This window comes from Empidonax traillii, unplaced genomic scaffold (genome assembly GCF_003031625.1).
Source record: "Empidonax traillii isolate 1590-97213 ecotype Southwest subspecies unplaced genomic scaffold, ASM303162v1 scaffold3:size4013460, whole genome shotgun sequence".
Lineage (NCBI taxonomy): Eukaryota > Metazoa > Chordata > Aves > Passeriformes > Tyrannidae > Empidonax > Empidonax traillii.
Window position 1 is genome coordinate 1,184,801 of NW_020955196.1, and position 20,407 is coordinate 1,205,207.

At 36.6% G+C, this 20,407-nt stretch overlaps 1 protein-coding gene across 2 annotated transcripts in view; it reads right to left on the bottom strand.

Annotated features, from left to right (window-relative positions):
* The window catches only part of LOC114069676 (3'-5' RNA helicase YTHDC2), a 30,781-nt gene that overhangs the window by 4,186 nt on the left and 6,188 nt on the right, over positions 1 to 20,407 (bottom strand). For both annotated transcript variants that reach the window (XM_027906672.1, XM_027906757.1), the window contains exons 6-27: positions 18,856 to 18,958; positions 17,528 to 17,684; positions 16,017 to 16,124; positions 15,284 to 15,432; positions 14,840 to 14,975; positions 14,333 to 14,459; positions 13,972 to 14,037; positions 12,868 to 13,046; positions 12,602 to 12,698; positions 12,435 to 12,522; positions 10,892 to 10,972; positions 9,910 to 9,992; positions 8,809 to 8,914; positions 8,557 to 8,676; positions 7,898 to 8,170; positions 7,247 to 7,373; positions 6,045 to 6,250; positions 5,441 to 5,636; positions 4,230 to 4,339; positions 2,653 to 2,942; positions 2,052 to 2,229; positions 839 to 1,042 (exon numbers count right to left, since the gene is read on the bottom strand). In XM_027906672.1, coding sequence (XP_027762473.1) covers positions 839 to 1,042; positions 2,052 to 2,229; positions 2,653 to 2,942; positions 4,230 to 4,339; positions 5,441 to 5,636; positions 6,045 to 6,250; positions 7,247 to 7,373; positions 7,898 to 8,170; positions 8,557 to 8,676; positions 8,809 to 8,914; positions 9,910 to 9,992; positions 10,892 to 10,972; positions 12,435 to 12,522; positions 12,602 to 12,698; positions 12,868 to 13,046; positions 13,972 to 14,037; positions 14,333 to 14,459; positions 14,840 to 14,975; positions 15,284 to 15,432; positions 16,017 to 16,124; positions 17,528 to 17,684; positions 18,856 to 18,958 — 3,184 coding nt within the window. The remainder of the gene's footprint in view (positions 1 to 838; positions 1,043 to 2,051; positions 2,230 to 2,652; positions 2,943 to 4,229; positions 4,340 to 5,440; positions 5,637 to 6,044; positions 6,251 to 7,246; positions 7,374 to 7,897; positions 8,171 to 8,556; positions 8,677 to 8,808; positions 8,915 to 9,909; positions 9,993 to 10,891; positions 10,973 to 12,434; positions 12,523 to 12,601; positions 12,699 to 12,867; positions 13,047 to 13,971; positions 14,038 to 14,332; positions 14,460 to 14,839; positions 14,976 to 15,283; positions 15,433 to 16,016; positions 16,125 to 17,527; positions 17,685 to 18,855; positions 18,959 to 20,407) is intronic.

The window sequence follows — 20,407 nt, forward strand, 5'->3', positions numbered from 1 at the left end:
AATTACATTGCATTGCATTTGCATTGCTTTTTTTTTTGAAAATTACATTGCATTTGCCAAATCATTGTATATGTATCTCATTGCAATCCTCCAGCAGTCTTGCCAAGATACCTGTATTTGGGTTGGTTCATTAAAGTTCAGCTGACTTCTGTAAATAGTTTATATAGAGAGATAAATTGAACTTTCTTTACCTGAAAAATTGGGTTTAGCTGACTCTACAACACAGCTAACCTGCAACTTTGCACTACCAGGTGAAGTGTAATTTTAAATTGGCCACAAATCTGTCAACAAATTGTTGACAAATACCTCACTAACTATTAAATGGCCAAGTCAAAGCTCTGGAAGAACCATGGCCATGCTTCCCAGTTTCCTAAGAAATCACAGTTTAGGCAAAACAGTTTTTATTAAAATTTGTAATAAAGCCATCTATGAGTTTGCTGACTTTGGAAAGCTGTGACTTATAACTACTTGTTCAATTGCAATATTTATTTTAGTATGCAGAGAGAAGAGCAGCAATCACTTGCTTTGTGTAGATTTTTTGATTTATTTATTTCATTACAGTTATTTGAAAGCATTTATGTAGGATATAAACATTATTCTGACTCATTATATTCGGATGAAATTTAGTATTAGCCTTTGAGGAACAAACTGAGTTAATTAAAATGGTCTATTTCAGAGAAGAATGAAGGACTCTTTCCTCAACAACTAGAGACACTGGCATCCTACACTTATTAGGTCAGGAGTCGTAATGAAAGCCCTCCATACCACACATAGGCATTTGCTGCACTCTCCTAAAACATTAATCACAGACAATATTTAGTATTAGCTAAGAACTCACCTGAAAGTGTCCAGACCCTTGAACAGAAAATATTAAGTAAACTGTGCTGCTCTCCCAAAAGGCTCCATTCAGTTTTCGCTCATTACTTGGCGTAGTGGACCATATACCCTTCTGCTGAGAAATATCAATGTTCTGCAAGTTGCTACTTTTCATTATAAAGTACCGAACTGGCATATTTTGTCTTGGTGAAGGAGATGTGGAACACTGGAAAAATTAAATTAATCGATACAATAAAATAAATCAGGTTTTAGTTCAAAGTTTTACACACATAAAGATAGAAATCCCTTCACTGCACTCCTCCCCTCCTCTTCCAGATTACTCAAGAAATACAAAATCCATCAGCTGTTCCTCTCTGAATTGATTTTCACATCTATTTTATATTTTTAAGAATTTTTAAAAATAGTAATTCATTCAAGAAAGGCAAGAAGCAAGTACAGTAGAACAGGCCTAAATAGTGATTACAATTCTTTGAAGTCTAATAGACCTTCAGTTCCACACAAAATTAACCATCCTAGACTGTAGCCTGCAGCACACTATTCATATTCCATCTTCAGAAAACATAAAGTTTTCTCTCTTTAACAAAACTGCCTGAATTTAAAAACTGAAAGACTTAAGAGGCACTATAAATTCTCCAATAAGTCCATGACGAAAAGAGCAATGGGCTATCCCCTCAGGGATCTGTTTAATATTACTGCAGTTTACTATTCAAGTATATAGAGAGCATTATGACAATAATTAATTAAAAACATGTGCTTTTTAAAAATAATAAAAAACCTCAACCCCCCAAGCAGATGTAATAAGGTAGATACCATAAAACTTGTAGAATCAGTACCAGTGTATGCTATTACAGAAACAGAGGAAAAGAGAAACCAAAGGGTTCAGAAGTGTATGTACTGTACACACCTTCACTGTTTCGTATAGCAAGTTTCTAAAAAAAAAAAAAATTTTAAAAAAATCTGATTTTTTTTCAACTTCATATAGCTTTACCTCAGAAGTCCGCAGAGAATAGTATTTTTACTGAATTAAACTAGTGCAACAAGGATATTTAGACTTGATTTTAAGTTCCAGAAAGAAATATTATGCAGTTGTTAACAATGGAAATCTAAGTTCAGTTCTTAATTTACCAACACTATACCTGATCGGCGCTGAAAGATATCAGCAAGAAGTTCTATTAATTTTGAAGAAGAGGGTAATATGTTTATGGGAATTTTACCTTTCCAGATATTGGAGAACAAGGACTAGCACAGGGGCTAGGATAGCTACTGCTGTCTGCAGACTTCACTGATGATCGATCTGACCTGTCATCGGAAGTTTGTTTGGAGTGCAAAATATTTTTTCGTTTGTACTTCTTTGCCTGGTGAAGTGCAGGAGGTGTAGATTTCATTAAAACTCTAAAAAGTAAAGGTAGATACGGGACATACCACAACTTTCACAAGCAGTCAGAGAATAATTTATATCTATATATCAGCCTATTGCATGACTGTATATATTACAGTAATTCAAAACCATATTAAATACTGATTTAAAAAAAAAATTACTATCATACATTCGTTTTTGAATGTTACAGTTATACCTCTCCTCCTACTTCTCAAAGAGCTTATGGGCAATATTCCTGACTGCTCTCTTTAACAGCAGGCATACATATGAAATACTTCTCCATGAAATCACAACTACAACACAGCATAAAACAGTACCAAAGCTTTCAGCACTATTTACATTGTTTCTTCCTTCTTAATACTAGCAGAAATTCAAGTCATGCTTTTTGGGGTTAATAAATTACAATCTACAGTCTCTAGAAGATCTCAACAGCTTACTTTTCAGCATTAGAGGAGTCAGAGAATTCAGTTTCTGCTGAACTTTTTCTGTTGTTGGCTGACCTCCATGTAGATGCTAAAGGAAGTTCTTCTGAAGCCACAGTTCTTGGTCTCTGACCAATTCCCGAAGGCTGCTGCAAACCTGCAGACTGTTCTTCAGCAGTTAAAACAGCTACAATTGTTCTTACAGTTGTTTCATCAGCTTGAGACCACAACTTTGAAGGAGCTCTCATACGACGCAGAAATAGGCTATGCCACTTCTGTCTAAGTTGCAACAGCAAATCAGCGGCCTGTAAGGAATTTCAATTCTGTTAAAGACTAATTACAATTAGATGAAATAGGTAAAGGGTACCCTAGTCTTTCCTATCAGGCAGCAGCTGGCATTCTGGCACACTGAGAAGAAAGCCTAAGGTCATAGGGAGGGGGAAAACCTCCCACATTTAAAGTAAGCTGTTATCTTTTCTTTCGTCAGATGCATGATAATTTTTGAAACACTTCACGTAGTTCTGCACATAATTTAAAATTGTATTGTAAATACATGGGATTTTTTATTTGTTACTTTAAAAATTATTCTTTTAAAAGAAAAACCCAAACCAATCTTTTCATGTCTTATACCTTTCCTGTCAATTCAGTCCATATTCCTGCACTCTGGGGTCATACCTTACAGAAAAGAACTCTGAGTTACTCTACCTCCTACCACAGGCACAATTTCCCAATGACCTGAAAGCTTCTACCTTCAAAGGCTGGGGTTTTTTGATTCTTTTTCTAGAATCTCACAACTATTTTCTTTCAGCAATTCCAGTTTCAGGTGCTCCGTTTTGATCTAACTTTAGTCATCCTCTGAAAAGGAAATATACAATATGCCATTGGGACTGTTCTTCCAAATCCTGCTCAGATTTTGGCTAACCAAGCTCAGGCTAAAGTCTGATGTGTGCTGGGAGCACCACACAGGCAATATAGGGGGCCGGAAAGAGCAGAAGGGCCATTACGCAGCCACTACCCCCTGCAGCTTGCTGATCCCTGTAGCTATTATCTTTTGCCTGGAAGCTTCTTTAGAATCTGCTAACTTACGGAAATGGACCAAACTGCCAAGCTGGAAAGTATAACACATCTGCTTACCCAAAGCACTTTTCAAGCAGATCTAACAGCAGCTGGACTGATGAGGCTTTCCTGCTTTCTGGTGTAATATGGGGGACACCCACATCATGACACAGGAAGAAGGATGAGCACTCTCACTGCTGGCTAGATAACTAATACTTTTTATTCTTTTTTGCTCATAGGTGCAAGAATTGAGTTATGAGTTGAAAGTTAGGAAACCTTACAACTTGGATGTTGAATACATGAATTCACACAATAAACTTGTCTGGGCAAAAGGGGATTAAGCCCTTGGTCTATTTCTTAACCAACTCACGAAATAAAGGCTAACTCAGAGTACACTGTCTTGTAAATTTAAGAGACTCAAATGGACCATTCTTACAGAAAATTCTTTTTTACTCAGATGTTTCACAAATCTTTTTAGGATGATTTAACAAATATCCTTCTACATGTAAACAACATGGAAATGATACAATACTTACTTCAGGGTCCAGTCTGAGATGGAGCCATTCATCTAACTTCAGTAGTGATAAATTAGCAGTTGTTTTGTCCTCCATCTCACTGTCGCTACTCTCATTAGATACCCCATCCCCTGAATTAAATATAAAAGATGCATTAACACTTCTATATTATTTACACTTACATACAAAAACTTGAACACTAGTGTATTAGCAGCAGTAATTTTCTTCCTACATTTTATTTTAAAATGTAAACATTTGCAAACACACTTCTTAACTTTTTCAAATACACCTCAGTGAAAGTATTTGCTTCCGTTATCTGAACAGAAGTAGCCAGACCTGCCAAGGGCCCTACTCTGTAAGCACCTGCATTGATGTGATATGACTCACTCATGTACGTTCACCAATATCAACAAGCCATTATCAAACTTTTGCCTGATGTTGTTTGTAAATCCACACACAGCTCTATGCTTTATTTCCCAGTAAAACAGCATATTTAAAGACCCATTAAGAAATGGCTATTTTGGATTCCTTTTTTTTTTTTTTTTTTCAAATTGCAATTCAATCACCATGAACGCTATTCTAAGGTAACAGTTTAAGGGCAAAACAGGAAAGCTTCAAAAATAACTTGGACTCTTACTTTGATTCAAACTAATATTTCTACAGAACTGACAGCAGGATAGATTATTTTTGATTCTCCTACAGCACTCCACTTAAAAATGAAGAAAGGAAATTTTGATATATTCTTTGTTGCTTTTAGTTAATAGTATGGCTAATTGTCATTAAAAGTTATCAGTAGAGAAAATTCTTTAAAATGCATGTGTCAGTTGGAAGCAATATGAGTATTTGCCATACTGACTGAAGCTAAATTATTCAGTTTGAATAATCTGGTTCAAAGAATCAAAGAGACTACGCTGAATTTAAAAAGACATACATACTGCACTTCTCAGCATTAGTACTGTCATTAGACATTTTGTTTGTATTTTTTCTTTACAAACTATACTGTAATTTCTGAGACTACAGAACTGTGTAAGTGTAATTTATAGTTATGAATGCCTAAGGATTCACAAAGTAGAGGCATTACAGAGACTAAAAACTATTGTTGAAGAGCTACAGGAACCATAGCTCTGTCTTTTTAAGAAATAGTCAATATATGTCGAAAATATACACGAAAAATAAGCCTTCCACACCACCTACTAGTATATACCACACTCCAAATCCAGACGCCAGTATACCTCGAAAGGATGAAGATGTCTGCAAAGCATTACTTGGTAATCTAGCTGGTCCACAGAAGAGTGCCACAGTGACAGGTGTCACAACAGAGCAGCACCTGATGTTCGCTATCCTGTGAGCTCTCGTCATTTCGTCATATATAAGCCAGTCTGTAGGGAGTGCCTGAACAGCTGCAGTTTGGCCATTTGCTGGGGGAATCTGTGAAAGAGCAAACAAGACCAGGCTACTTCATCCTCTCTGTTTAATCAAAATAAATTTTAAAGTAACGCTTGTTTTATATATGCAGAAATAAATTTATATATGCACACAAATTAAAAAAGCACAAGGAAATTCAACAAGACTACCAAATTATCTTATCACTTTGAAACATAATATTTTGCTATAAAAAAGGATCTTTTAAAAAAAAGAGTTTCAAAGAGAACTTTTTCCCACTGTTATGAGCAGAGATTGATACACTTTCATAACTAGTTTTTTCTTTTTACCATTTTGTTGTGTTCCATTTGGAAGGACTAACTGAAATATCGGAAAAAATCAACCAACTCCACTTCTTCATTCTATAGGCTGCCAGAAAAAAGTATTTTCTAAAAAAAAGTTAAGTGTTTTTACCTTTTTATATTGAGTTTGACTAAGCACAGAGGTAGGATGAAATCGCACTTTCTTCTCCTTTGGTCCAGTCAAAACTAGGCTTTCTCTGTCTACATGCACCAGATTGGGATACATCCCAGCCACTAGGGCAGCTTTAACTACAGCCCAGTTTTCAGAGTTAGTATTAACATCTCTAATATCAGCTCCTCCTCTAGTTCTAACAAAACCTGAAGAGAGAAGAGGTAAAAATTATGTTATATTTGCTTGTACTTAAAATCTATTTCTTTGCTTCTCAAAAGGAATTGGAAAAATGAAGGTGAAATAAACTATAAATTAGTTGTATTTTTCAGGACTGCTAACCTTAACTGCACCAAGAAGAAACCATTACACTGAAATCCTTCCTAGGAAGGGTTTTTATATTAGCATAGAATATAACTACTTTTCACAATAGTAATACTAAAACATTCCTGTTGTGGTTTAAAATAAGTTTACTCATAGAATATTAGAATTTAATTGTGCATTTAAGTTTAATTGTAAGTTGCTGATAGCTTAGCATGATGCCCTGCTCATAATCTGGTGTAGGTGAGCTTTAAATGAACTCTGTTGGCATGAACATATAAGCAGGGGAGGAAAGAAGAGATACCTTTGGATAAAGATTGAGACCCTCGAGGGCCCCAAGGCTGGCCCAAGCTGGAAGATAAGAGCAGTTAATGCCTGATGATGTGGACATGAAGAAAGAAACCAATGAGGTGTTAGAAGATCCCAGACCATAAACTGAACCAAGAGGAGCGTGTGAGGCACATGCAGGGCATGTGAAGATTGTATGCAGAGACTGTGAGGGTATAAATGCCCAGTGATTTCTTTGTTCAGGGTCCCTCTCTAGGGACATCCAGCTAGAGCTGAAATTAACTGACTCTACCTCCGAACCTGGGGTCTGAACTCCTTTGTAACAATATCCTATGGAAACAAATTACTAGAACGGAAAAATCCAAGGAAACATATCTCACTGAAAGCCAGTGGCATGCTGAATAACCAGGGTGCTTTCAGTTTAGATCAGCTGCTCCCCAGACACACCTTCTCGCTCTAGCACGTCCACAATGCCCAGCATGGATACATATTGTTTCAAATTAAGGAAGGAAAAGCACACAAGGTAAGCCTATTCTTGTTACAATTTGTACAAACTTGACTCCAAAACTATGTTACAGCTTTTCCAAAGCTATTACCTGAGGCCCTAAGTTGGCCAAGCAATTGTGTTCTCATTCCTACAATGATTTCCATTGTGGCTTGAGACAAGAAGTTCTTCTCACAGAAAGCTCTCTCCCAACCATCACTGCGTGCTTTCTGCCATGCCTGTAAAGGATAGTTTTTTAAAATTTGCCTATTAATTTGATTATCTAAAATCAAAAAATGCATTTTTTAAAAAGAATTACATTTACATCAATAAAATTAAGGCACAAACCACTTTGAAAGAAAGAAAATGTAACAAATCAGATTTTTTTTTTCTGTTTAAATACTAGATTCCCTTTACCCATTCCCTAAACTAATGAACCAACACGTTATTATAAGTTTATTATATTATTATGAAGATTATTATGTTGAGATCAATATTTTAAGTTATCTGTGTAGCAGGATACAAAGTGGAACCTTGCTGGAACATTCAGAATGTAACCCTGTTTGCAGATATCACCAAAAGATGAGACAAAAAATGTTCTGTCACAAATTTATGAGTCCAATATGCAGTAAAGCCACTAGGCAAAAATTAAAAATTTCTCGTCTAAAGACTTACTCATAGACTACCATTCTGTATCCAACTTGACTGGTATGTCATTTACTTTGATGTGTGACCCATCGTGGCTACTGAAACAAATCAATACCTGGAAAGCCCTGAGAAGCACCATATGGTCACTAAAGGTTCCTGCAGTAAAACGCTTCCTGCAGAGCATGGCTGCACGCTTTTGGGAGGCCAGTGCAGGAAGGACAAATGGGTCTCGGTAGGCAAGAGCACAAGCAATGGTGAGAACAGGATCCAGGCACTTCAAAGCTACGGCACACAGCACCATTTTGCCAAGGTGTGGCTCTACTGGCAGTTCAGTGAGATGATAACCAAGTTCAGTGAGATCTTCCCAAGGGTCCATGGCATCTATAGCCTGGTTTAAAAAAAAAAAAAAAAAAAAAAGTGGTGAGGGGAAAAGGGGAAAGTGAACAAAATTAATGTACAATGAAAGTAGAAAGGATATGAATATTGGACATTACCCAGACTTGCTCCCAAACACTAAAAAGGCAAGTCAAACTAATAACTAATAGTTCAACACGAGATTTTAAAGCACATTCTTCCCTTCACATGGCAAAATACATCTACATCCATAAAATGAAAACAAACAAACAGAAATTCAAAGCACCCTTAAGTAACTGAGCAATAGTCTCCGTACAAACAAAAGTCAGTAAGATTCTTTACCGCAAATGATAGTAAGAAACGTTACACCACAAATACATATCATACACAATTCCCATTTAAATCTATTCCTCTGCTGACCTTGAGCATTTGGAGAGCATTTCTCACAATTAAAGCTGGTGGAGGATCAGGAGCTTTCGTAAGAAAGTCAACAATTGAACAATTAATTGGAGCCAGAAGTTTTGTGTGTAAACAAAGCTCCTGTAAGTTAAAAAGCAGAAAAATACTGTTAAAGTTTGTGAAAAACAAAACAAACACACTTTTTTGGAATTAATAGCATGGCTTGATGATAATACATTTTTTAAAAGTCATAATTTTTAACTGAACACGCACCTGAAGTGGCATTCTTAGAAGTTCTGGAGTCTGAAATTCCAACATATTCTGAAATCGGAGCCTGCTGAAGAGACGAAAACAGACCCCAGGCTGACAGCGACCAGCCCTGGAAAATAAAATATGGGAAAGTGTAAAAACTAGAATTTAAAAAAAAACAAAACAAAACAAAACGACCAATCAACCAAAAACACAACTCACACAAACTTGAAATGCAAATGCAGAAGCATGTCTAAGAGAAAGATTTTTCTGTGGTTAAGAGGAAGTCTCACACATGAAGTTAACAGTTTTCCAGCACATGAATTATTTTGGGTAGTATGGAAATTCATTATAAGAATTTTAACCCTCCGTTGAAAAATCTGGAAAAACACAAGTAAGGGCTATCTAAATAAAGTGATGGGGATGTTTTGCCAATTCAAGATCAATCCAAATATCTTACACCCTTTGCCATAAGGAATGTAAGTTGTAAGCTTCATTTCTTCCTCTTCACGTCCTCCTAACAGAAGTTACTCCAGGAGCAAAAGGTAAAATGAAGACCAAACAACTTGTAAGTGAAGGGATAGAAACAGCAAATGCTCACATTCACACTCAAATCCTTGTAGGTTGATGCCAATATCATGTCACCAAATATAGGTATTTTTTGCTACATATGTAACTTCTCAGCCTTCACCCACAGTGTTGGGAAGAACATGTTCAAGGCCTGCTAAGTCTTGAATAGTTTGGAGACATTGAGTAAGGAATTACTGCTCCATGTCCCTTCTAACAAAGAGATGCCAGGACATCAATTAAAAACTAGCAGTGGGCAGTCCTTTGCCCACAGATAAGTCGTGAAACACCTAACTGGATACTGTGCTGTGGGAGAAAGAGGAAGGAGAATAAGTTCATGGGGGAACAACAACTTAGACCTAATACAAGTTCTAGGATATTCCCAAGTGTCACTTTTCTTGGGAAAGGCAGAGCATGAGCATTGGCCATTGTCCAACATCATGCTGGACTAGTCTACAAACATTACCCAGTGTAGCTCCTATTATGTTTGCACTTCATTCTTACCAGTCAAGATGTTGGACATGTGCAAAACAAAAGTCAGTATAAAGCATTTATTACCTGCCTTTTCTCTGGATAGCACTGGCTTTTGAAATCCACACCATTTTTAGCATTGTAACACAACTCAGTGCATCAAAAGACTTCTAAAAAAGCAAAGCAGGGGACATAAAACCAAGATTTAATAAGGGTACTTGAAATAAAAGTTACTAATGATTTATCAACAAAAGTCCTTTAAAAATAATAATAAAAAAACACCAGCAGCTTCTGGAATGTATGTTCTGAATACTTAGTTTCAAGTGAACTTATGATACCTCCCTCCTTCACAGTACCTTTGTGCTATAGAGTTTTCTAAATTAAAGTTTTCTAGTCAACAGGTAATTGTAAGTCAATAAAAGATGTGGATTGCATTTTAAGTTATCAGAAATCAAGAAAAAATATGTTATTAGAGTGACTAAGCTTTGTCTCTTTGTCTCACTTGGAAATGACATCCTTATTTTCTTATATTTGATGCAAAATTGAGGAGAAATTTTATTACTGTGAAAATTTCAGAAATTTGGCATGTATATCCCCTATGAAATCTGACTTAATTTTTAAAGCCATATAGAAGGTCTTAAACTACCTCATTATGATATTTCACTTTTCCTTACAAGTGATTTGGGAATAGGCATTCAACACATCAAACAATGCTTAAAACCTTAATGAATTAGATTTGGACTCAATACAATAGCAGGACAAAGGGAACCTCCAATGTTCACTAAATCCCAGAAAGATGCCAGTCTAAACTCATGGGTTTGTTTTTAAAAAAAAAAAATCAGACAGAAATATTGTTTAAAAAAAAGATACACCACTACATCAACCTACAATAGTTTTTACAGGGTTTTTAAACAGCTACCTATTGACAGTATTTGTCATAATATGTCACAGACACCAAAACTTCTCAGTGACCTTTGTTGCTTGACATGCACTAGCTCTCAGCCTACTATAGAAAAAAAAACCAATTCTCCAAAGTTTACTTCCCAAAGAAATTTTAGGTCAATCATACCTCTTTCACCTTGCCTGAGTCAATAACAAATACAACATCATTGACTGTTATGCTGGTTTCTGCAATATTTGTCGAAAGAATCTGCAATTAAAACAAGAAACAACCAAAACTATAGTTAAAAGCAAACACAAAATAGATCAACATAATATCTGATGAATTCCTCTGACACTGTCATGGGTTTGACTACCAGCAACCGCTGCCCTGGGGCTGAAAATTGTTTTTCCAGGTGAATTTCCAGAGCAAAGCCAATCAAAAGTTTCAGTAACGCCTCTGCCAATTACATATTTAAAAAAATGGAAGAGAAGGTTGTTGCACAGAAGGAAAATGGAAGAGCTAGCATAGCAGCTGGCCCCATTGGGCCTGGGCGTGCATCCCCCACCTCGGGTCAAGTCTTGCCCGGGCGAGGGGGGGCCAGGTTCCCCTTCTCTCCTGTAACAGAGTAGGGAAAAAAAACTTTAGAGAAAAACTTAGAAGAGAAATACTGCAGAAAGAACTCCAGGCAGAGATAATGAAGCCTTCAAGGTCAAAGATGGCAGCCAGAGAGAAGAAAAAGCCGCAAAGTGGGGGGAACTCCTTCTCTCCCCCTCTCTCTCTCTCCCTTCAGCAGGGAAAAGACTGAAAACTATAATCCCTGTCACCTGTGGAAAAGTGTTGGGGCATGGAGATGACCCTCTGCAGCTCATGAAGGAGCCCACACTGAAGCAGAGTGCATAAAGAAGATGTGACTCCATGGGAAGGCCTAGAATCAAACAGAGACCTCCGCTGGAGCAAGACGGCCCAGGTAGGATGTTGTGATCTCAGTGAGGAATCTGTGCTGGTGCAGCTGAATTTGTGACCCTGAGGGACAGCAGAGAATGGAAGAACTGTTGCCCAAGGGATGGACCCACGTCGGAGAGGTCTATCAAGGACTGTTCTCCCATGAGAAGAGACCCCACAGGAAATAAGGGTGGACTCTAAAGCCATTATCCCTTGTGATCCTGTGGTGAAAATCCATGGTAGGCATGTGTCCCCTTGCAATCCATGGAAGACCTTACGGGGCCTGGGTAACCGCCCAGCCTCTGGTCTTAGCCCAAGAGGGGTATAGGCCCAGCTCTGAGGCAAACGTAGAAGAGAGAGAGATAGAGAAACAGTTCCAGCTGTGACAAATTGAAGTTCTCGTCCTAGAGATAAGAGAAGAGGAACTTCGACTGCTGCAAAATTATTTAAAAGACTTGGAGCTCTGGAAATGGAACAAAGGTTGCTTCTCCTCCTAAACTGATACAAAGAGGGGAGAAGTATTTTTGTAAATACATAGCATTTTTTCCTAATTAGAATTGTTGTAAATATAGTTCTTTAGTTTTTATCTTGCTAGTAATAAATCCTAATATCATTCTCCCCAATCAGATCTCTTTTGTCTGCATAAAACCTTCTCAACTTATAGCAACTGTGTGGGGGGGTGAGAGGAAATTGGCCCAGAGCAAACCCATGACATTTTTTGGTGGAGAACGCAGGTAAAGACTGCCAGGAGAGGCAGGGGCCAGATCAGACCACGACGCACACTTACTATTTTGCGGACACCAGAAGGTGGACTTTTAAGCACTTTCTTCTGATCCAAAGTCTGCATATTTGAATGAAGCATGAAAACCTGGTACCTATGCAAGACAAGAGCACATTTTAAATATCTTTAAAACAAGAAACATAAACCTCAACCACAGAAACTAGAGGCTTTACCTGTGAGCATTATCAGCAAATCTCCTGTCATCATAAAGAATACGGTCCCTCAGGCTCACTATCTCATCGTATCCAGGGAGAAATATTAAAATTGCGCCTAAAAAAGAAGTGGGTTTCCAGAGTGAAAAAGAAAGTTCACTTTCAATATATGCCAGTACTAGCACTTACAAGGTTTTACCTATTTGGTACTTCTGAAAAAAAAAAGGCAGGATTTATCAAAAGCTGAATCCACAGTAACTTACTGGGAGTGTGTCTGTAATACCTACCAGCCTCAGAACTTTGACAGATGTTATAAAGTAAGTGCATAATCAGGTCCAGATCCACTTTTTCATCATCAGAACTGTGATGATAAGCTGTCAATAGCTCTCTGTCCTCTGCACTAAGGTCATTACCACTTGTTCGGACCAGGGAACTTTCATCCAAATTTCCAAATCCTGCTGAAGCACTAAAATAGATAAATACATAGATCAGAGTCAAGACTGTTCACTTTAGGTTTGCATTCAACCACAAAATCAAAATTACATCAAGATCAGCAAGACTATTTCTTTTGAAGTTAAATTTTGAAGTGTTGCAGAACAGCACCTCCAAAACAGTATTACTATTCACTGACATAAATGTTAACCCAGCAAGCATGCAATTTCATTTTTTAGCATTTATTAGTTCATTCTTACAGTTCAATGAAACAAAACCATAAGCAAAGGTGTCAGAGCTCAAGGTAGAAAGACATCACTTCTTGATCTGTTAAAAATACTTAAAAGAAGCCTATTTTCCAAACATTTTCTTCCCATAAGCAGGTACTACGTTAACAGGAGTTCTAATAATAATATAGGTCTCTATAAAATAGTGCAAAAGCTACGATAACTAAGTTAATCAAAAATCAATTCTTGAATGGTCTAGTGTATACATTATTCCTATAAAGAATCCTTAATACAGCTATTTGTACCAACAGTGCACAGATAGAAATACACAACAGATTTGTTTTCAAAATAAGCATCTGAAATTAAAATTGTACATGGTAGAATCAGCATCTCTGGCTATTTATTTAAGTTATTACAATCACATCCTGCCTAGATATATAATCATGATAGGAATGCCCACATCAAAATGCTAAAAGCTAATAATATAAAAAAAGTCCTACGTCACTGTAAGTATATTTATCCTAGGAGCTGTGCAAACATAATCACTATGACACTTTTTAAAAAAAAAAAAAACAACAAATTTATGAAACAGTCCTATTCCCAAATAAATCTTGCTATTTAGGTCAGATTTTAAAGCATAAAAAGCTAAAAGTTGTTCTGATTAAAAGAAGACATAATACAAATTTCCTTTACCATGTTATACAAATTTTTCTGCAAGCAGTTATAGCTTACCTGTAGGATTCCAAGAGATCAACAACCTCTGTCTGTCCAAAGTGCTTAGCCCAGTCCACAGCCATCCTGAAAGATTTACATAAATATCATAATTCTCACTTCCAAAGACAGATACATAGCCTAAAATGAAGACTGTGTAACTAAGAATTTAGTTTAGAATTTACAGAATATGTGATGAACAGAAGTTAGAAATTGTTTAAACTGTCATAACCTATTGCTGCTTACAGTAGTCAGGTAGGTTAGCAATTAGTTTAAATGTTACAGAAATTTCTCCATATATTTGTATATAATAATAAATATATAAATTGATTTGTATATTGACAAAAAAAGTCTGTATTTTGGCTGAGCTGTTTGTTTTTACCAGCCATTGGATGATCTGCAGTGGATACTTGCTCCCATACTGATCAGTTGTTCTACTTGATTCAAAAAGCCTCTCCCTGCAGCAATCATTAGTGGAGTTGCACTGGTTTCGCTGTGTCTATAATCAACTGAGAAGTACAAAACAAATATATAAATAAATCAAACACAATAAACACATTCTTATTTTTTCATCTAAATGTAGCATGACTTACAAGACTTCTAAAAACCAGGCCAGAGAGAATTTGCTTCCTCATTTCATCTCATCACTCAGTTCATGCAAATTTAGCACTACTTTAGTTAGATACACGTTGTAACATCTGTTAATATTTCCAAACAAGTACAACAACAAGTAAGGAAACAATTCATTAATTCTGCTAGTTCTATTCACTTTTTTAACAGGCATCAGAATTCAAAGCTAACAACATCTGAAACTAGGGACAGAATAGCTACAGAAATTCAAGTAGTTTTGTTATTGGTATTTCCTTACATAACAAGATGAGAAACTTACCACTAAGATTTTCCGTTAAAATGAGGTGGAACACCTGAGCAAAGGAATCAATATCTTTATGTAACCAGATGTCAGAAAGACAAGAATCCATTTCTTTTATTAGCCACGGTTCAAGGCAATTCACATCTTTTTCGGTCTGAAGAGAAAATACAGTGTTTAAACATTACTGTCTTCCAAGAGTTGTATTTATTCTCATGTATTGCACACAAAGAAATTGAACAGTTAGTTTTCCAAATAACAATCAGAAACTCAGCATTCGGCACCACTTAAAGCATTTATTGTACCATATGCAAGTGTTTTAAGCAATGCTAGTTCAGCCATTTAATCTGAAGAAAAGTTATGAACAACCACTGTAATTGAACAGCACACTTCAGGAGTAATCTCTTTGGGAAAACAGTTTTTTATGCAGATTTAAATTACCTTTCAACAAAAGGAAAATCTTACCAGTTGATTAAATACTGTGTCACCACCATCACCCAACAGATTATACTCTTCAGTTGCCCTCGGGACAGATTTTTGTCTCTGAGGTTCCAGTTCGCTATTATTTTCTTGAGCAGAACACCATTCAGTAAGAGAGCTTTGCTGCTTCTCTTCTAGAATGCATAAAGTATTTCCACAGAAAGTTTTACAGCCATCTTAATAATGTATTATTTTCAGTTACAAAAAAACAGCTATAACAAATCACAAAGTTTAACCAATTTGATATCTTATTTAATCTAGAATACTGTTACCAGTTCAATATAAATTCCATGATTAAGGGCACCTTAAAGTGCACCACTGCAAACATCTGCTATAACAACAAGATAAAAAATACCACCTGGGTGCTTATGCCCTAAGCCTCTGGTATTCCACTTGCTGAGCATATAGTATCTTATGGTTCTACAGTTTTCAAGTGGGCAAAGGCCACAGTTATAGATAATTCTACTCCAAAATAATTAGAAAAAAATTTAACATTTATCAACTGAAAGCAACAGGAATGCAACCACTGAAAGTATTTTTTTAAATCACAAGCTACATCAACATTGTAAACACAGAGAGTTTCAAAATACTTGCTGTCATCTAATCATGTCTCATTTAATATTCTGACTTTAGAATTTTAACAGAGATTCATCGTGTTTGTTGTTCAATCAATCGATGAGACTCATTGCCAGCCATTTCCAATAAGAAGTCCACCAACCTCGCTGTTTCTCTTTTTTGTACTTTATCATCTCTTTATTTGTATACCCAGTACTTCGTAAAATGTCCTCCAAAAACATCTCTTTCACTTCAAAAGGTCTTCCTTGGACTGAAAGTATAAAAAATTCATGAAAGATTAGCTATTGCCTAGCTTCAATTATCATATTAATTTTTAAGAATCATTTTTATAGACATAAAAAGTGAATTAAATATAATCAGGGCCTGATTTAAGGAATTATTCTTTCCTTGAAAAGTCCTGTAAGAGTCTCTTCACTTGCGTGTATTTTCATTAAATGATTGGGCCAAAAATAAACCCACCCCAAATCAACTTAGAAGGGAAATGCCAGCTGCATACCTTGTTTCTCATTAATATCTTCAATTCTTTTAAGTGTTACAGCAAGAGATATAAGATAGACAGTTACTTACTGCAATTTTATCAAATGAGAAAAAGAAAACAGACATTTTTGTTTAGGGGTACCAAAAAGAATTCACTGCGTTAGCCACTTGAATTCCATAATATAGAAGCAATTAATACAACTTTATTGTAAGGTCCCACAAGCAGACTGGCACCTTTGTATTCAACTACCTTCTTTCATGAGAAGTATATGAGGAGACAGACTCCTCTCAATGTCCTTAATTAGTACAGCCAAATTTGCGGTTCTTTACCTAATACTTCCCAAAAAATGAGACATTCCAATGGTGTTTATCTCCTAAGAATTTATTCTGATTTCTCTTTTAACATGACTGTTTTCTAGACCTTATTTATGGACATAAAATTGTGGTTTTACACAGGAAAAATTAATATATCTACTTTTTAAATTTCTGGTCCCTTAGCAGACATCTGCCACAGCTGAGTTTGTATCACCTAGGACTTTTCTCTCTTTCAGAAAGAGCAAGCTACAACTCCCATGTTTTTAGAAGCTGTAAAATTTAGAAATAAACCTTTATGTAAATAAGAAAATGAACTCTTTCTCAGGAATATCCACTAAAATTATCCCATAATTTTTACAGAAGACTCTAAATAAAGCAGGGAATCGTGATTAAAACATAAACCCCCCATTTGCCTATGACTGTATTTCTGAATAGAGTAGATACAATTATCTGTCTTTTGTCCAGTAACAAGTAGCAATCTCTGGTGAGGCCTGAAGAACTAGAACCTACTGGAATGTATTAACAGACACATAGACAATACTCTCATACATCCTATGGTCTATACTGCCACAGAGACCAGCACTTTGAGAACCTTTTCCTCCCTCTTTAACTGAACATGGAGAGGGCCAGGACATTCCTATATTTACAGAACCTCCACTGATAAAAACACTTTCCTCTGTAGTAGGTGCAAATAATTAAGAAACAACAAACATGAGCAAACAGAGAAAAAGCACTGCTGTAACTCTGGGTGTATTTATCGCCTGGCTTAGTCAGAATGTTTGGTACAGTTCGATCAGATCTATGAGTCTCAGGGCAAGAATTCTCACTTATCTGAGAATAAGTGTTCACATAAATACTTACTGTGTATTACTGGGCAACATCCAAAATACCTAATAAAGAGATTTGCATCTAGAGCAGCACTAGAAATAATGAGTTTTAGATTAGTCTGGGTTTGCAACACATCTCTCAGTTTTATTAACAAGAAGTCACTGAACCTATCCCTCTCATGTACTTCATCCTATAACAAAAGAGAAAGAAAGAAAAACAAAAATAACAGATAAACATCACAGATACCAGATCACAACTTTTCACAAATATGAACTTTTTAAAAAACTAAAATATATAATTTGGTGGTATATTACATAAGAATGTGAAAGTCTAGTAAGGATCCGTAAGTAAGGATTTTTTAAAAAACTATCCAAATGTAAAAAAATACTTCAAAAGTTTTATAAAGATACCAGAGCAGACTGCACTGTAATGCAAAAACCACACAGACCTTAATTTCAGAAATCAAAGTGAATGTCTCAAACTCTTCTAATTCTTGTACTTGAATCTCACTCCCAAGATAATGCTGCAAACCACAAATCCTACAAATTTTATTTTAATAAAATCTCCCTTCAAAATTGATGAGCATTTCAAGAACTGTATGGTACCAAATAATCAGAAAAAAGACAGATTGCTTAGATCCATTAAATCATACACAAAGCCTATCATTAAGGTACATGACTGACAAATCATTTTTGTCTATCTTCTGTTTTAAGTCGTGAATGAACAAACAAAACAAGAACCAAACAAAAGATATGCAGGCTAAAGTCAGGAATGTATACATCAGTCTCAGACTTTTTCCTCTTTGCTAAACAGACAGTTTCTTTTCTGTTTTTATTACTAGAGATCTCTGGTTCCACTGACTTATCAAATTCCACAATACAAAATTCACATAATCATGTATGAACACACTTAAATAATAAGCTGCAAAATTAGACTACATATTATCTTGAAAACATCATGCTAACAAATGGACTGCAAATTTGGTACTGCTAAAACAAGGACATAGCAAAAGAAATTCTGACACATTGAACTGTATCTACATAAGTCTCTGTAAGGCTTTTCTGCTGACAGAGGAAGTTCAGAAAAACTTAGACCTCTGCCCTCCACAACTGCACCACAATTCCAAAATTAATTACTGGAATGAACCTAAAATAAGATGCTTTTACAGGGGAAAAAAAAATATTGAAAAGCATGCATGCTACAGTAAAGGCTCAGTAAGTCTTTAAAGTTAACTGAGATTCTAACCAAACAAAAACAACTTAAATATTCAGTAAATTAATGTTAAAAACTAGGATCTCACCTTCCAATTAACAAGTAATACATATTGCTCCACCTCACATGAAATACAATAAAATCCTTACCACAATAACATGTGTCACATTAGATAGGGTGCTGTCTCCTGCCATGAGCGTGCGAAGCAGGATGCCATTAGTGCAAAATGTTACCAGTGTCTTTGGAGAAACCCTATTGAACAGTTCATAAAGATACTTCAGGTTTTTTGCACCATTTAAACGCTACTAGCTTTCCACTATTTACTGAAAATTAAAAGATTGAACAGATGTCTACCAGAAGTGGAATAACAGTTCTCTAACCAAAGAGTTCATGCATACTCCTCGTTTATAAACTATGCCTGTTCCCAAAGAGATCCTAAGGACTATTAATGTTCATGCTCCAGAACTTCAGACAAGGGATTAATTGACATGGTGAGATTCAATCTTTTTCTAAATTAATAAGCAAGTGAAATAGAACCTTGAGAACCTCTCCATGCTGTTTAATTTACTGTGCACTGCTGTGGAAAAATAGGTTCTAATTCTTCAGCATATGCTTGGATATAGTCTTGATATTTGCCTACATGTGGTGGGTTGACCTTGGTTGGATTCCAGGTGCCCACCAGGCTGATCTATCACTCTCCTCCTCAGCTGGACAGGGGAGAGAATACAACAAAAGGTTCATGGGTCAAGATAAGGACAGGGGGAGATCACTCACAATTACCATCCCAAGCAAAACAGACTTGACTTGTGGAACTTATTTAGTTTACTACCAATTAAATCCATGTGGGAAAACAAGAAACTGAACCAAGTCTTATAACACCTTTCCCCACCCCTCCTTTCTTCACAGGTTTATCTTCCAGTTTTCTCTACCTCCTACACCTCAGCAGCGCAGGGGGATGAGGACTGGGGGCTGTGGCCAATTTATCACATGCTGTCTCTGCTGCTCCCTCCTCCTCACTGGGAGGACTCTTCACACTCTTCACAAACTACTGCAGCATAGTGTCCCTCCCATGAGGTACAGTCCTTCAGGAATAGACTGCTCCTGCATGGGATCCCCATGGTTTCAAAATTCCAGCCAGCAAACATGCCCCAGTGCAGACTTGCCCTCCCCATGGGGCCACAGGTTGTGTCCAGAGCCTGTTCCAGCACAGCCTTCCCACAGGGTTGCAGTATCTTTTGGGCAAACATCTCCTGTGGCATGGGGTTCTCCACAGGCTGCAGGGGAATTTTTCCTCTGGTGCCTGAAGCACCTCCTCCCCCTCCTTCTGCACTGGTCTCGGCATTTGCAGAGTTGTTTGTCTCACAATAATCATAATTCTCTCTTTGCACTGCTCTCACTGCTGTGAAGATTTTTTTCCCCCTTCTTAAATATGTTATCCCAGAGGCACAACAACTGTCAGCCTTAGCCAGTGGTAGGTCCCTCTTGGAGCCAGCCAGCTCTATCAGACATGTGGGAAGCTTCTCACAGAAGCCACCCCTGGAGCCAACTCACCACCCAAACCATGCCACACAAATCCAACACACTCTAATTGACCGAGTCACAAAGAAAGCTGAATCTTTTCAGATCCTTTCATTTTTCAGGAATTTAAAAATCTTAAAAGTACCTGGTACCTCTTGTAGAGTTAGTTGTGCAAGTGAAAAC